Below are 18,327 nucleotides of genomic sequence, written 5' to 3'. Positions count from 1 at the left end.
CACTCGGCCCGGATAACACTCGCCGATGCCGAGTCGGAGCCGGAGGCGCCGGAGGGCAGCCGAGCTCGGGCCGATTACTGCCTGCTATCTGGGTTGATTCATTCATATTATTTATTATTTTTTTACTTTAAAAAAATATTAAATTTCAAGTACTAAGTTTAAAAATGTTTTCGGCTCGGCTGATATTTTTAATTTTAAATTATTTATTAAAGTTGGGGTCATTGTATGTGGCGATCTATTTTTTACAGTCTATGCTCGCTATCCCAAGGTTCATTGCGATCCCAAGGTTCACTGCGGTTTTCCACAAGGTAAGTAAAAAGTAAACAAATAAACACGATTTGTTGATAAAGCATGTACTGTAAACTAGCGACGTTATCTAATTACATCAAGTTCATTTATTAAAAACATATTTTTCTCACATATAACGTTGGTCATGCATTAGAACAATATATACATTTTAAGATAAGGAACAGTGTAACCAGATTGTTGTTTTCCACAATAGAATTCGTGCAAAATCTATATATAATATGCAATATGCAACTCTAATAATACAAATGTATTCGTAATTGTTACAATATTAAAGAACATCAAGTGTTTCCAAAGGTTTATTGTAAAAACAATTATTTTCCATGCCTTTAAAGGAAAAAGGCAGATATTTTGTCCGTCTGAGCACATTTTATTCATTGTACAACACAAAACTAAACAAAAAAATAGCTTAATCTACCACACACACACACACACACACACACACATATATATATATATATATATATATATATATATATATATATATATATATATATATATATATATACAGGTGTACATTATAAGGTGTTCACTGTTCAGATATGAATATTTTTTCTTTGCTCTTTTCAGGTTCTTTAGATTTCTTTAAAAATCCAATTTTGTTTTCTAATAAGCAAAAAGTAAAATCACTTTACCCATGTTTATATGTTAAATTGCACTTGTCTCTCTCTCTATCTCTGTTAACACATTTATATTTGTTTGATTAATTCTTGTGTCTTTCAGCCTGTTTCTGCCTATCACCATGAGTGATTCCTTGATACTCAGATTTATCATCAAGATCTCAATTATAAGCTCAAGTTTTGATGACAACTTGGTGATCTGCAGAAAGCCCCACCATGTAAGGAAGGCCAAGACCACTCTGGAATCAGTCAAGGGTTAGTGAAGTTTTTCATTCCATGTATATTAAATATCTACATTGTTTAGGCATATATGATTGTATGAAATAAAATGCATTTATTCTTTCACTACTATTGTAATAACAGAAAGAAACGCATTAGTTTTACTATTACTATTGTTTATGAAAAACATTAAAAAACTACAGCATAAGCTCACAAAATATTGTGGCCTAACTGTTTAAAACTAATTGTTCTGGGTGTTGATAGTGGCCAACCATTTTTTTCTTTTTCAGAAAGTATTTTGTTTTGTCTGATTTTATGACACCTTATAGGCCATCAACTGCCCACATTGGGGTTTAGGAAATTAGAACTGCTTATGCTGCTTGTCTACTAGTCTTAGGATAAGTTAGAAATGTTATAAATGTACATTTTTTTTGTTGTTTTTATCTGGTACAGCTCATAGGAACTCCAATCTTCCCAACTGTGAGAGAGCCTTGCTCCAGTGACTGTCAGTGTGTACTTCATTGTTTCCATTAGTCCCTGTATCTGTAGACCTAGGTGACAGTGGGCTAGAGTAAAATTTTGGTTTTATTTAAACTAAGTCATACTGGTGGCCTTTTTATCTCAGATTTGGTCATGCAAGTATTAATATATCCTAAAATATTTTTATATTCTTTCCATTGGTGGAAAAGATGTTGGTATAATTATTTTTAATGGACTGCTAAGATCTCAGCAGACATTTTTCTGAGATATTCTTGAGTGGGAGTCTGTGCAATACAAGGTGGATAGTATTTGCAAGGAAGAGCCCTTCATCTGTCCTGCTTTCACACTAGATATACTGCCAATTTAAGTAGATATGAACCATAAGCATAACCATTTCAAGAATGCACGAGGTACTTTAAACTGTATGTGTTGAAACTAAATTAACAAGAAAACAGCTCTGTGATGTTCACCTAAGAAAATTAGGTTTATTTACAGCTAAGGATTAAGGATTGACAGGAAGATTTGTGGACTACATCAACTAATGACACTACCTCCAAATGAGTTGCAAAAAGCTGTCCAAAGTTTCAGCACCATCTTTAAGCCCATGATTTTAGTGTGTTTCATGCCTAAGCACATGAGTTTATATCTGAGATAGATGAGCTATATGATTATCTTAAACTGATCTACAGGTAAATGCCAAAACTTATTGGTTTACTTATTTATTTGTTTGTTTGTTTGTTTGTTTGTTTGTATATGTTAACCAGGTGAAATGGAGTGAGGCATACCAGGATATGCCTGGTTTTACTCTTGGGAAGGAGGTTGAACAGTGCAATATTTCTTCTATAGGATTGCAGTGACCAGACATGCTACTGTAACTCTCATGGTCATGTGCTGGAATTAGCAGATATTCAACAATTTGGCCATCTCGCTGACCTGCTGATATCAGAAGGTAACAATATCCAGTAGAATTTGTTTTAGTTGTTCAGTAACCTATTTAAATAGTATTTTGATTTTTTGATTGCTTATCACTGTAGACCGCAACAGCTCTGCAAAGCAAGTTGCAAAACAGAATCCATGGAACTGGCAGTGACTGGAAACCAATTGGAAGACTTTGGTCTGTGATGTAGAGGAGTGGGCAGAGGGTGAGGAAATTCTTATTAATATTACATGTAGTCATGAAAAATTGTGTTACTATTACTGTCATTTTTTTTCAGTAGCAGAAGCAAAGACAACAAAAAGAAGAAGTGATGTGGATGTCTTCGTCATATTGCATGGTATGTACACTAGACTTCTGTCAGTGTTGATTCTTTAAAAGTTGACGTATAATCCTTGTTATACAACTTTCTTTTCATAAATATATTTCAGACTCTGCTGACCCAGCAACAAAGAGGAGGGTGTTCAACATCATCCTGCTAGTCAGGATTCTTCAGGAGAAGCAGTGGATTCTTGTGGCAGAGATGGTCAACCACTATAAATACCTTTCAACTCATCCTGGTTCTTTCAAAGAACTTTCTTGCTTGTTTGCTACTGAAATGTACTGGTATGTATTTGTATTTTTTGGCACAGACATAAGCATAAGGTTACCCAGTCCAAAGGATATTAATATATTTTTATGTTGTTGTGTTCTTCTTTTAAGATTCGACATGTGGCCTTAACGAAGAGGGGTTGAAAGGTCTATGGATCATCATTCTCAGAAAGCAACAAAATAACTGAGAAATAAACAACAATACGATGGTGCAATCTAGAGACCTGCAAGGTACCTGCAAGTTTTGGCTGGAGCAGAGAACATAGATTTTTTTTAAATAAAGCTCCAGCTGATGAGTATGACATTGACTGTGGATTTTCTTTTACTGTAATCCAGAAGAGGATGACCTTAACCCTGAATCTAAAGCATGTAATAAAATCTGTAAAAAATTAAATAAAATTGTCATCATCTATAATCAAATTGTCTTTTTTTTAAATACATAGATATGTACAGTATGTAAGCATTCCTCTAAAATCAATCAGTGTTGTAAATTAAGAGCATTATTGTATGCCTAACTGCTTACAACATATAACGATTTAAGGAACTCTATATTAAAATGAAATTATAACATTAAGTGACATTAAGAGCTTTTAAAATATTAATTTTATGATACATTTTTATGATAAATTTAATTTTTGCATATACTTGGGCAAAAAATGTACATTATTATGGTCAACTGCTCAGATACCTCCAGTCAATATGTGGCTGAGTCAGGCAACCAGACTTCTACCTCTGAAAAAAATAACCTATGATTTACATCAAAGATCTGATGGATCTATTTGGTCCTCATGGATTTTTCTAAAAAAAAAAAAAAAATTAATCTCCTTTTATTTTTGTCCTTACTTTGAAACATTTGTATTAACTTAAAACATTAACTTTGTATAATGTTTTATTGAATGCAAGATAAAAAATAAAATATTTTCCAAGAGATGGATTGCGGCTGGAAGAGCATCTGCTGCATAAAAACATGCTGGAAAAGTTGGCGGTTCATAGCACTGTGGCGACCCCTGGTTAATAAAGGTACTAAGCCAAAAAGAAAATGAATGAATGAAAATAAAATATGTATTGAAATATGTATTTTTGGTAGACATAGAACTACACAGTAACTTATAAATACAGCACAGAACTATTTTACTTCTAGTTTAGATAATTTGAATGTTTGCATTTTTATTTTGTTGGTTAATGGCTATGTATTTTTAATCATTTGGAGGTTTGAACTATTCGAAGCATTTGAAAGGGTATCTTTTCATCATTGTTACCTCATTTCTCAATATTTTCATGATTCTTACAATGCAGCAAATCTTACAATCATTTGATCATAAAGAAAATAATTAACAAATTAACCCACATGCAGGACAAAGACATTATGTGGAATCATTATTAAACACAAGTTCATCCATTGTCATCAAATCATACTGTTACACAAACAGTTGAAGATTTAGAAAGTAAAAATAATCAGATAAAGAGTGGTTTTTAAACAAATACATCTTTAAAAAGGTTTTATTTATAAACATTTACATATTTTAAAAGAGCTTTTATCCATATTTCAAATAAAGTGAAAACAATTAAATATCACATGATGACCATTAATGAAACACACTTTCAGAATTACATCCACACATATTATTCAGAACTCATAACATTTGTGATGAACATAGATCACTATTGCTAATAACTTGTAATTAAAGAGGATACTAATGTTTAGCTTATTTTTACAGCTTTTTTTTTTTTTTTTTTTTACCACAACTGTACATGTGACAATACAATTTCTTGTCCATGTTGAAGATAATACATCTACATAGGTTAACTGCCCTTTTACTCAAAGGGGATGAGTAGAGCCCCGTAGAAAAGGAAAAAGTATTCACATTTCAAACGAGAAATGAGTGAGAGAATATCAGCAAGACTATTACCTATGCTATGTTCAATAAATAATGTTGGATATAATAGTCTGATATATACTGATCAAGTCAATAAAAGCTGTTTAAAAAATACTCATTGTAAAATAACAAATTTATGCCTGGCTTTCATATATGTCATAAATATATGCACAATGACCTTATTCAGATAGTCTTTAGTTCATTAAAATTTGTATCTGTTCCATTTTATTACAAAAAGGCTTTAAACTACATTACCCACAATCCTTTGTCGCTGTATAGATGGGAGGGGAAAGACATGGCGCTACAAATTGTAGTTCCTTGAAAGGTGTAGTTAGGGTTAAGTTTAGGGTTACGATCTTGGTTAATCGGTAACTATTTAAAACACAGTGATAACTCATTGATAAAGGACACTGTTAGTAAAGTGGCAAAGTTAGCAAAACATAGTTAGCAACACGAAGGATCTTTTAATTTGGCTTTGAAGTTATAGTCCAATCACAACGTCGCAATCTACGTCACAATTTGTCTCTATTTGGTAATCTTCCGGCTGAAGGTTGATTATAACCTTATAATATAACTTAAATATCAAAATGTGTATTAATATTACATGTTATTTATTGTCTTATTAAAATACAAATGTATATTTACCGTGAGATTACTTTGTGGGGGTAACCTGATGTGCAAAATGATCATAGTAAAACCAGATCATAGGCAGTATACTTAATTTGAAACGAATAATAAAATAATAAAAAAGCTTCATGTTTGAAAACATTTCAAGCATTTGCTGTAACTAAACCCTGCATCATGTAGGTATACAAATATAAATATATGTCAAACTTAAATGACAAATATAGTGCCCATTAAATAGTATAAATAGTAGTTCATTGTAAATGAGTATGCAAATAAACACAATACATTTTTAATGAAACATTTATAATTTATTTATAATGCCACAAATAAAAATAAATAATAAAAATCACACAAAAATGCAAAAATATATATTTTAACCAAAAATATATATTTTATAAGTTTTTAATGCAATAATATATTACCATACATATATAAATGATTAAATTATAATTGAAGGAAATGTATATTTTGTATTATTATTATTATATTTATTTTGTGATATTTATTCATGTCATACATCTGGTATGTCAAGCTCAAGTAAAACTGCACTGCAAAAAATCTTTTCAAATGATGCCTTTGGAAATGCCATTATAATAAACAGCTTTCACAACAACAAGAAGTCAAGTTCATGACAAATGCAAATTATGTTTATAATAACAACTTTCTGAACTTAAACATCAAAAGTAGAATAAGTTCAAAACATATTCAAGTATTTACTGAAGAATAGCAAAAACTATTTTTACAAAACACTGAGAACCAAAGTGTGCTTGGTGAGTCCAGGTGTTTATGCTGACTAGACTGTCATATTGCAATCCGGTTAGCATGAGGAGACTTGGGCGTAAAGTGTCAGCAATTCCTGGAGGGCTCCCATGTGTTATTCCAGGTTTTGCCACTGTAAAGTATTAGAAGTGCACAACATCATTACTGAACAAAGAATGAGTGTTAGGTTTCATTTAGAAAGTTCAGTGATATTTATTTATATATGTAAAGTGTCATTAAACCTGGCACTCTTGAATTAACTGTATAATAGGTTAAACATTTCCAGCATGTTTCCATTTATTCCAAGCAGATCTGTCAGTTTTACAAACTCAGAGATCAGGATAGTAACTGCACTTCTCATTATGAACACCCTTATCCTTCACATACATTTTTATCACCACTGATGTCCACTGTTGTAGTTTTCATTGAAGGGAATGCTGACACAAATTCCAGCATGATTTTTTAAATAGCAGAATATGGGTATTATTGGGCCAAAACCTTAAAAAATATAAGATGCAAGATTTGAATCTTGATGAACATATTGTTAATTCACGTCTTGCAATTTAAAACACATCTCATGTTTGACTCATCAATTATATAAAAACTACAACAGCATACTGTGCTCCACCCTAAAATATTTCTAAATTATAACAAGCTTATTGCTTTACATGGCTAAACATTTATTTTATGCCTGCATTATTCACTGCTATTACTGTAACCCATTACACTCTTAACCCAAACTAGTTGACTTTATTAGAAAACTGCATCGAAACATGTTGCCTTAAATCCTTTATGTTTTTACACAAGGTGAAACTAAACAGCCCACTTTAAATTAACCTAGAACCTTTACAATCTTCTTGAACTTACAGTAACATTTTAATTCAATTATGGCTGTTAAGTTGTACCTTGTATAAAATGTAATGGGTTTAAGCCACTGGGTTTCTATACAATTTTCTAGTAAAGTCAACTAGATTGGGTTAAAGGAACAGTTCACTATTTACTCTCCCTCAAGTGGTTGTAAACCTTTTTTAAAAACTTTCAAGTTACTTTGTGTTGAACATGAAGGAAGTTTTTGAAGAAAGCTGGAAAGCTGAAAACATTGACATACATAGTAGGAAAAAACAAATACTATGGAAGTTAATGTTTGCAGGTTTTCATCTTTCTTTAAAATATAATTTTTTTGTGTTTAACTGAAGTAAGCAAGTCAGACATATTTGGAACAAGTGAAGGATGAGTCAATAATGACAGAATTTTCATTTTTGGGTGAATCTCTTTAGGAGTATACTGAAAGAAATGTCCTACTCAATGAAGCTAACTTCAGCTGCATGTGTAGCCCCATGAGTACTTATCTAGAAATCAAAACAATGATCACGTCAGTCCCATTTTAGGCCCTTTATATCATATTGGCCACAGAATGGACTACTTAGTGTTGCAATAAAATAAAAAAATTAATAAAACTATGACTTACCACACAATACAAGACAAACAGTGAATTTTCAGCTCTGCCTTTGCTGTACACAAGATGAGGTTCCAGCTTCAACACTGATCTGAGTGGGGCAGTTGTGCAGCTCTGTGAGGTTGTGACTGTTCAGATGCAGTGCTGTGAAGAGTTCTTTATTAAAAGAAAGTACATTCTTTTAAAATCTGTACATAATAACAAAGAAAATACAATGATTTTAAATAATGATTAATTCTGAACAAAAACATTACCCTTAGTCAAGATGAATTCATATGTCAAAAGTTTCTGCATCTGAAATGAATAAAAACAGATGTGACATTAGTTAAACCCACTAAACTACTAGATACATCAGTACTGCATTAAGCAGTTGTAAAGTAATGTAAGTGTAGTCCAAAATGAGCCTTAATCTGTTTAAGATAATAATTTAAAAAATTAAATCATTGCTTGTGTTAAAAACAATCCAGCCACTTGTAATACATATGATCAATGGTAAATTTCTGAGAAGGTGCAAGGTAATCCTTGAATTTTAACATTACCATCCAGACTGACATAATATTAGAAAAGAAAACATCTTGTGGTGCCTCTTTACCACAATTTAGAGATGATAGATTCTTTCTTTTATTAAATAAATTGGTAAAGGCCAAATTGTACTGGTAATAGTGTATGATATTCATTGTGTGACATACATCAGCTTAAGTTATACTTGAGCTTTTGTTATGCTATATATATATATATATATATATATATATATATCTGTGTGTGTGTGTGTGTGTGTGTGTGTGTGTGTGTGTGTGTGTGTGTGTGTGTGTGTGTGTGTGTGTGTGTGTGTGTGTGTGTGTGTGTGTGTGTGTGTGTGTGTTTTAAGGCATGGAAAATAATTGTTTTTACAATAAACCTTTGGAAACACTTGATGTTCTTTAATATTGTAACAATTACGAATACATTTGTATTATTAGAGTTGCATATTGCATATTATATATAGATTTTGCACGAATTCTATTGTGGAAAACAACAATCTGGTTACACTGTTCCTTATCTTAAAATGTATATATTGTTCTAATGCATGACCAACGTTATATGTGAGAAAAATATGTTTTTAATAAATGAACTTGATGTAATTAGATAACGTCGCTAGTTTACAGTACATGCTTTATCAACAAATCGTGTTTATTTGTTTACTTTTTACTTACCTTGTGGAAAACCGCAGTGAACCTTGGGATCGCAATGAACCTTGGGATAGCGAGCATAGACTGTAAAAAATAGATCGCCACATACAATGACCCCAACTTTAATAAATAATTTAAAATTAAAAATATCAGCCGAGCCGAAAACATTTTTAAACTTAGTACTTGAAATTTAATATTTTTTAAAGTAAAAAAATAATAAATAATATGAATGAATCAAAGTTTTATTAGGCATATTTACCCTAAACTGGACAACCGAATATATTTTCACTCATTAAATATAAAGTAAATGATAACATATTTATAAACACCAACTAATCTCCAATAAAAATATATTATGCAGCATTAACGTAATATTTAATGTTGACAGTTGAACTCATCTGAGAACTCACCGCTGATGCAGTTTGACCAATAGCAGAGCGGCGTTAAACTCACCGTGAAGGGATGTCACGTGGGCCGAAGTTTATTCATACAGTAGTTTCGACCCCGTTTACAGACGCTTTTCATGAACAAAATAAAAATTACATATTTTTAAAATAAGAAAACTAAGATAATAGGCGTAAATCAGGTTTTAAAAATTGCGTTGACATCTATTGGTAATTATACGAGCCTCCAGCGTCTCCATATGACGCCTCAGGCTCAGGCACAGATTCTATAGGGAATCCCTGCACGTCTAAATATGACGCTAAAGGGGTACCCTGTGCGTCAATAACTGACGCCGAGGGTTCCTGACCAAGCGTCAGTATGTGACGAGTTGGGAGTGAGAATGTGTTGGAAAACCAGCATTCATCCATGAATAGAATACCTCTACAAAGTGCCAGACAAAAAAAAAGAGCCAACGTGCCTTTCATAATGATGACAAACTAGAGTCAGGTCGAGACCACAATAACGACAACCATCATGCAATGAGCTTTCCAGAGATGGTTTTTGGCAGTTTGTGCAGAAATTCTTTGTTTATGCAAACCAATTATTGCAGGTGAGGATGCTGAATGTGGAGGTCCTGGGCTGGTGTGGTTACACATGGTCTGCGGTTGTGAGGCCAATTGGATGTACTGCAAAATCATCCAAAGCTCCTTTGGGGACGGCTTATGGTAGAGAAATGAACATTCAATTCACAGGCAACAGCTCTGGTGGACATTCCTGCAGTCAGTATGCCAATTGTCAGCTCCCTCAAAACCTGCAACATCCATGGCATTGTGCTGTGTGATAAAACCAACCCAGGCTCATTCTGAAAACATAGTCCCGTGGACGTTTCTGGAGACCGCGAAATACATCCTGGGAGGTAGGTATTTTTGCAGTTTTTTTTTTTTGCGAATCCACAAGAGGCCGCTGTTTGTGCTTTTCCGTATCTCAAATTTCTCTCGCGAGTGCTGTTCGCACCTGCGCTGTTTTCGCGTAAACCCAGCAGAGGACGCTGCCTGACTGACTAAATGATTGACTGTGCAACTGGCTAATCAGCTGACCCACCCTCCTCCTTCCCTAAACCCAACCAATTTTACCGATTGACCCTCCCACCCACTCACTTCCCTAAACACAACCAACAATTTACAAAAGCCGTCCAGAAACAGAAAAGCCCTTGTCTGATTTTTAGTTTTCTGATTTCACCACATTCTCACCCTGTTTTGAACTCGTTCACTTTATTTTTTAGATTCTGTTTTTGTTTTACCTGATTTCTGGAAGCGCTCTTTCCCGGATTCAAACCCGGTCGCTGTGGTCAACTCCTCTCTGCATCTGAAGTCTGCCGGCGTACACGATGAGCTGAATGGACAAACTGGTTGCGGAGGGAAAGCCATCCACATGGAGGTAAGCGGTCAGCCTGTAAGCGCAAAAGGCAACAGCATCATGCTGCCCCGTAGTGTTTGCTTCAAAAAATTAAATGCAGCCAAACGTACCTCCAGGGACGTATTTCGTGGTCTCCAGAAACGTCCACGGGACTACATTTTCAGAATGAGCCTGGGTTGGATAAAACTGCACATTTTAGAGTGGCCTTTCATTGTGGCCAGCCTAAACCACACCTGAGCAATAATCATCCAGTATAATCAGCATCTTGATAGGCCACACCTGTGAGGTGGAAAAATTATCTCAGCAAAGAAGTGCTCACTAACATAGATTTAGGGTGTACTCACACTAGGCACAGTTGTGTCCAGGCAGGGCCAGAGCAAGCTGAACTGCCGCTCTAGGCAGAGGACGATCACGCCGCCCTCAACCCCAATGTGAAAAACGAAAGTGACCGGTATGAAAATGAAGTGAGGTGTCGCGAACCTCTTTTCCGGCACACTATGCGCGGATATAACTGAGGACGCGCGGGTGCTGAGGGAGGGAGGGAGGTGTCGCGGACACGTCGCTCTTTATTCTGCCGCCCTATGCGCGGATATAACTGAGGACGCGCGGGTGTCGCAGACCTCAATTCTGCCGCCCTATGCGCGGACATAACTGAGGACACGCGGGTGCTGATGGAGGTGTCGCTGATGCCGCCCTCTCTATTCTGTCGTCTATGCGCGAATATATCTGAGGACGTGGGTGGTGAGGAAGGTTTCGGGGCTGCCTAGGTCGCCTCTATGGACGCGCCGGCCCTGTGTCCAGGTGTGCTTGTCCTCCTGTTCCCTTCTATCCCCTCGGCCTGTACTCACACTGTATTTTCACTTTACAAACCCGAGCACGCTTATATCATCGATGATGCGGATGTTCTGTTAGGAAGAGAAACGCTTTCGCTCCATACAATAGGAATTGCTTTAGTTATAATGTTATGTATTATTTTAAGAGGTTTGGGATGCAGCGACACAGTCAAATCTTTTGCTGAACAGATCCACAACTTTTGATGCTCATGAATTATAATAAAGTCCTTATGCTGCAGCTATCAGGAGGTTTGCTGAATGCATTAGCTGTCCTGCAGTGGGGGGGTTGCGTCTGGCAGTTCGCGTTCATTGAAAAGTTAAAAAATATTAATAAATCCATATCAAACAGAAGGCAGCAAGGAGATGAAACACACAGTTTGCAGTAGGAAAACATGACAGAGGTGTTTAAGAGGCCTAAAATAAAGAGTTGAGCTCATAGTTGTGGTTTGACTTCTCTGCTGTGTTTTACCACAGTGAGGAAGATGTCTATACTCTGCGTCTTTACTTTCACAAACCTCGAAACAAAGAATGCATTAAAATATAAAATGGAGCACTTTAGACACCTGAAAGTGACCAACAATCCATGCAAAAGCCAACATGACCCACCAGATTAATTACCAGACACTGAACCCTGCAACAGAGGATAAAACTAAAGAATCCTTCAAAAAGCAGAACTGATAGGCTTACATTTGGTCTACATTTTTCTCCTCCTCCTCACCTTTTGGTTTAAACCCAGGAAGTGTGTGATTGAGCAGCCAGCGCTCTGCTAGAACAATCCATTAGTGTGTCAGGATGGGCTCCAGTGCACTGCCTCTCCTTCTCTGTGAGTATTTGATCAGATTCTCCACTCTTCTGCTCTTTAATACTGTTTTAATCCTTCAGCTGAAGATGAGAGAATGATTGTGCTGTATGTTCTCGTGTTTATTAGTCAGATTCAGTGCTGATGTGTGAAGTGTTGAACAGATACAGCGCTTCAGAGATCAGGCAGTTATCTGTGCTGTGAATGGAAATTGGAGGCCGCTGGATATCAACATCTGATGGCTTTTGTTTTATACATTATATACAAAACATGCTGGGTTGTTATCCAACGCTGGGTCAAACATGGACAAACACAATCATTGGGTTAAAAAGTCTCATTTAAACTTTTTTTTTTTTAAAGTAACCCAATGTTGGGCTTGTCCATACTTAACTCAGCGTTGGTTTACAACAACCCAGCATTTAAGTCTTTCTTCCCATTTAATGTATTTAAGTGAAAACGAATCATCCAAAGTGGCTTGAAAAGTATTTGGTCCGACACATGAAACCACACTTTCATAAAACCAAACTTTTTTTTGTTTGTTGTTTGTTTGTTTGTTTAAGCCAGTGATTGGATTAGTCTACATTTTGCATGTATTTTGGTTTGAGTAAAGCCGCATGTTTAGATTAAAGCTGCATCAGTCAACAAAAAATGTTCAGGCGTTTCTCAGAACTGACTTCTTTCTCTGATACTTTTTTGTTGTTTATAATTAGTTGCTCTCATCATTATTTTTATGCATTCATATGAACAAAGTTATTTTCATGTTTTTAGCAGAAAAAGTTGGGGCTCACAGTTGGGGAACCCCACAGTTGTGGCTCATCACAATAACATATGGAGATATACATGTATGTCAATAGAATTGACTTTGTACATGTTAATTTTCGTTGTCTCTCTTTTTAGTGAAACATTTTGGTCTAAAACTGCTTGCACTGTAATTTTCCTAAATTGGTTTGATAAATTGCAAAAATCTGAATTCATTTCTAAATTAAGAGTTGCTTTGCAGTTTATATGCATCTTTACACCTAGTTTATTTCAGCACTGCAGATGACAAGTACGTCAACAAAGATGATCTCAGACTTCCTTTGATCACAGTGCGCGCGCACACACACACACACACACACACACACACACACACACAAACACAAACACACAAATTGCTATTTAAGAGCAGTTTATTTCATGGGAATGATAAAAAAGACATTTCGATAAGGTCAAAATTTACTGTTAATGTTATACTTTGCTACATGAATGCTACATGATAAATACATTTACAGTGTGATGAATATAAGACACACAAACACACTCTCACACACATACGTAAGCACGCACACTGTACAGAGACAACACCATATTAGGTCCCTTTTTGTTTGATCATGTCCACATTGAGGTCATTCAGAGTCAGTGAACTGTCTGTTGAGCAGGTAAACACAATGGCAAATCAGCGCTGTTAAAGAAAGTGCTCAACACCGCTCAAATGTTAGCGAGAAATCGACGTATTTAAAATTTCAACCAAATTCATCATAATAAGACACACTTTTTCAAGTGGTTTTTTCTTTGTTCCAACATTAGACCTGAACTCCAGAATTGTATCAGACAGGGCAGCACTAGCCTGGTGCACTTTTGGTAGGGCGCACGGTAATGGAGAACGAGTCCAGCTCCCTCCCGAGATACGAGAAACTCTGCCCGAGGAAGAGCTTGCTCTTTCCCAGTTGACCGAAAGGTCGAAGGTGCTGAAGCACCCGGTCTCTGTGCATAACTGACTGATCCAAAGATTGCAAAATAAGCCAATCAATGAAGAGCCAAAAGTGCAGATGCCCACAAGCCAGGGTATCCTCCAAGCACAGAATCAGGAAGAGCCCAAAGGTGAGGACTCTGTACTGCCATGATCAGTCCCTGAGCGCACACTGGAAAAAAAAAAAAAAAAAGTATGGGGAGGGGGAAAGCGAGACATGGAAGTGAGCGTCCTTCAAGTCTATAGCTGAGACCCAATCCCATGGACGGACACACTGAGGAATGTGTTTCTGCATAAGCATCTTGATCAGCAACCTGTGGCGATAACTGATCAAAAGGATTAGGACTGGTAATAGCGCACTGCTCCTTGAGTACCATGAGGTACGGGCAGTTAACATGCTCTCTATCTTGGCCGGAGAGACCAGCTCAATTGCTTCCTTTACTAGGAGGACAGCAATCTGTTTGCTGTAGGGCAGCTTTGGGATGGGAAGTGCTCACCTCGGAAAGTGGCACTAGCTTAAAAACAGAGATTAGCTCTTACCTTCCTCCCAGGATCCCGCGAAGAGGCCAGACATGCGAGAGAAAGCCTGTGCCAAAGTGCACAGAAGCTGCGAGCTGGAAGGCAGCACGTCCCATGCTAGTGTTTGGGCTTTTACATCCAGAGGAAGAACAAGCTCTTTTTTGGATACCACCTGCCATGTGCGGCACCTTGCATTAATCTGCAGGGGGAATCTCCGGTCCTGCACCGGAGAAAGAACAGTCCTGGGAATGGGAGCATTAACTTCCTGTTAGGGCTCGACACGATCACTAGCCAGTGGAATTAGCTGTGATGGTAGAGCGATCTTGGAGCTGTGAGAATAATGCTCTCGATGAGGAACAGCTGGCGCAGATGGGCCCGTTAGGGGAGCAGTCTTCCGAGCCCACCAAGAAGTGACCTGCCCCATTGCGCACAGATGATCTCACCACCGAGAACTCCTGGATAAAGTCCCCGACAGTGTCACCTGCCTGGGATATGGCCATGCTAAGAAAGCAAGCTTTGTCAGTGTGGCACATATCTACCAGGGTAAGCCAAGAGTGACGTTTCCAGAACACTGTGTGGTCATCGTCCACCCCAGGTCACAGGTACCTGACTTGAAGGTCACCTGAGCATAGTCGGACATCGTGCAGAGCTTATGCATAAGTCTGGGGAAGAACCGCCCTTGTGCAGCACGGCCAGCACTTGCGGTGGTACCGTGGTGCAGGGCAGAGGGGGCATGGCTTGCAGCTGTGTGGGCTCTGGCTGTGAGAGAGACCGATAACCCACCCACCTTGGACGGGGGTCTTCAGCTTCCCTTCCAGATGAGGAATAACTTCATACCTGCTAGCCACTCCGCATCAAGGGAGGTGAGTGTGGAATCACATGAGGACCGGACGGAGAAAAACGCCCTCTTTGCCTGTGTGTGCTCAATGTGTGCTCCTGGGAAGAAGGGGACACAGGCTTGGAAGATTACTCTTATATCAGCATGCACATCGCACCCCTCTAGTCGGTCCAGCAGTGGGACTGGGAGACAAGCCATCTCCAGCCTCACTGCCGAAGCCGCCTGGGAAAGCGCAGCCATCATGTCCGACTCCAGAACTGTGACCACACTTTGCACCCCATAAGGTGGTAGCGAGCCCAGAAAAAAAATCATGAAGTTTAAATGCAAAAGCTTGTATTTAGACTTTGACCTGTCAAGATAACACTCTATCAGATTCAGAATGGTAATGAATATGTCAGTGTTGTTGTGTTCGGTCTTAGTAGCACAGATCTGCTACACTGCTGCTGCTTTGCTTATTAGTGCCAGTATATATACCAACCCAGGTTCATTCTGGAAATGTAGCCCCGCGGATGTTTCTGGAGACTACGATTTACGTGGCCGGAGGTATGTATGGCCGCATTTCATTTTTTCAAGCAAACGCTACGGGGCGGTGTGACGCTGCTCCTCTTCACGCTCGCCGGCTGATGCCTCACCACCTCCGTGTGGAGGGTGTTCCCGCCGCAACCAGTTTGTCCGGTTGGCATGTGGTGTAGGCCGGCAGAGCGGAGAGGCGGAGGGGAGCCGACTGCGACGATGACGGCGATGACCGGGTTTGAGTCTGGGGCCGCCAAGTTAATCATTAAATCATTCAGTCAGTCACTCTGACAGACGGTCGCTCGACAGTGGCCTCCAGCGCTTGGGCGCGAATGGCGTGCACTCACAAGAGGCATTCGAGACGCAACAAAAAGCTTGCACAGTGGCTTCTCGCGAATACAAATACTGCACATATACATACCTCCAGGGACGTATTTCGCGGTCTCCAGAAATGTCCATGGGGCTACGTTTTTGGAATGAGCCTGGGTTGATATATACAGATATGCTGTCAGAGAATAATACACACTACTGCTGCAAACACAATATACATAAAAGCACATGGAAATACATCATATCTGTGTTTCTTCTTCTTTTAGTGCTGATCTCCATTCTGGATTCTGGATTCACTCAAGGTACTGAAGTATGTTTTGCTTTTTTTAGGTGTGAATTTTGTAGTTTTTCTACAAATTAAATTACATTTGTCTCTGCTAACAGAGTTAGCTTAGCAAAGCCTACAGCGAAGGTATTTGGGGACTACAAAAAAAAATCTGGGCTAGTGAGATCACGAGGGCTTCTGGTTACACGCATACACCATGTGCACACACCCTGAGCAGCGAAGGGGCCTGGCCAGAGGTGCTGTAATGTTATAGCACAGAAAGAAGTGCTTACAGTTTCATTTAATTATGTTCCAGAGCATTACAAAAAAGATATAGCTCTCTCCAGAATCTCTCCCAGTTCAGTGCTGGATTCAGCTAAAAACTCCAAAAGACGAGGCTGTAGATTGTGAGCCACAACCTGTAAGTATTTTTATCTGTTGAAATTTATCAACTACAAGCACAGTTTCAAGCGCTAACCGTATGTTCTAGCGAGGACATAAACAAGGATATAAACAAAGGGAAATGCTGTTTGGCACGGCAAACAATTTAGCTACAAATTCATATTTATCAGTCAAACCGCTGTAAACACCCACAGTCTTTAGCAGTCTCTTTATGCGGTCGATTTCAATGTCTCTGCAGCCGATTTCCCTGCATTCTACATCTCAAATAACAAACTCGTTTAAGATATAAGAACATTTTAAATTACTACACATGCTTATTCTGAATACATATGAAAGACACTTGTCAGATTTTATTTTAGAGAGCAAGCATGAGGTTTAGCTGTGTGCTCTTCATTTTCTGTTAGTTCCAGGCAGCTAACGCTGCTTCTCTGACTGACTGTTTACACATCGCAAAAGCGCGCACTTGAAGGCGTGTGACATTTACTGGTGAAGATCTGCAAATCAAAGCACATTCTGTTATTTGAGCCTCTTGAGGGCCTTTCAGAGGAACCAAGATATATGACAGTGGTTTTCATGTTAGCCGAGTAGCTGTATATAATCAAAATAAGATTTATAAAAAAAATAACAACGTCATTTTCTAGAAGTGAAGCATGAGCACACATTGCTTTGCATCTTATAAACACGACCAAGCCTTAAAAATACACTGTGGACCACCCCTTTAAAAAGTTTAAAATGCCATCTCTTTGTGTAGGATTTTCACGATAATTATAATAAAAAATAAAATAATAATAATAATAATAATCAAAATGCTGCAAAAACAGAGACAGATGCAGGACAAAAAAATAAAAGTGGGGCTAATAATTCTGACTTCAACAGTGTGTGTATGTGTGTGTATATATTTTATATATTATATATATATATATATATATATATATATATATATATATATATATATATATATATATATTTAGGGATGTAACGGTATTGTAAATACCGTCATACCGCAATATTAATTTTTTTCGATATTACCGAAGTCGCATGACTCGGTAAAACTATAGGTCTTCTGAGAAAATTTGCTCAGGCGAATGAAGCGAACGGGAGGTAACGAAAACTACAATTGCCATCAGCCCATGCTTGACCATCATCCCTTGCGGTCTGTTGTTGCTACAGATCCAGTAATGCGGAAATGGAGTGTGCTGCTAGAAGCGGGGATGAAAAGAGCTGGAAAACTCTAAAGCAGGTCGCACACCAGAAGCGCCGC

At 37.7% G+C, this 18,327-nt stretch overlaps 1 protein-coding gene and 2 long non-coding RNA genes across 4 annotated transcripts in view; 2 read left to right on the top strand and 1 right to left on the bottom strand.

Moving 5' to 3' along the window:
* Nucleotides 1-18,327, bottom strand: part of LOC141375273 (uncharacterized) — a 256,688-nt gene that overhangs the window by 6,979 nt on the left and 231,382 nt on the right. The gene's annotated exons all lie outside the window — the stretch shown is intronic.
* LOC108190613 (uncharacterized) lies at nt 266-3,449 on the top strand. 2 transcript variants are annotated; one of them, XR_002459168.3, is made up of 7 exons: nt 266-308; nt 1,030-1,181; nt 2,390-2,574; nt 2,660-2,767; nt 2,843-2,899; nt 2,991-3,165; nt 3,262-3,449. It is a non-coding gene; the product is annotated as an uncharacterized lncRNA (long non-coding RNA). The 2 variants fall into 2 exon arrangements; XR_002459167.3 differs by having other exon boundaries at nt 2,840-2,899.
* LOC110439969 (Fc receptor-like protein 5) overlaps nt 16,289-18,327 on the top strand; it is a 12,689-nt gene continuing 10,650 nt past the window's right edge. Inside the window, exons 1-2 of the mRNA XM_073908905.1 lie at nt 16,289-16,346; nt 16,666-16,701. Of these exons, the coding sequence (XP_073765006.1) occupies nt 16,289-16,346; nt 16,666-16,701 (94 nt within the window). The remainder of the gene's footprint in view (nt 16,347-16,665; nt 16,702-18,327) is intronic.

The sequence above is a fragment of the Danio rerio genome, chromosome 7 (genome assembly GCF_049306965.1).
Source record: "Danio rerio strain Tuebingen ecotype United States chromosome 7, GRCz12tu, whole genome shotgun sequence".
Taxonomy (NCBI): Eukaryota; Metazoa; Chordata; class Actinopteri; order Cypriniformes; family Danionidae; genus Danio; species Danio rerio.
This window is presented reverse-complemented; position numbering and strand designations above follow the sequence as displayed.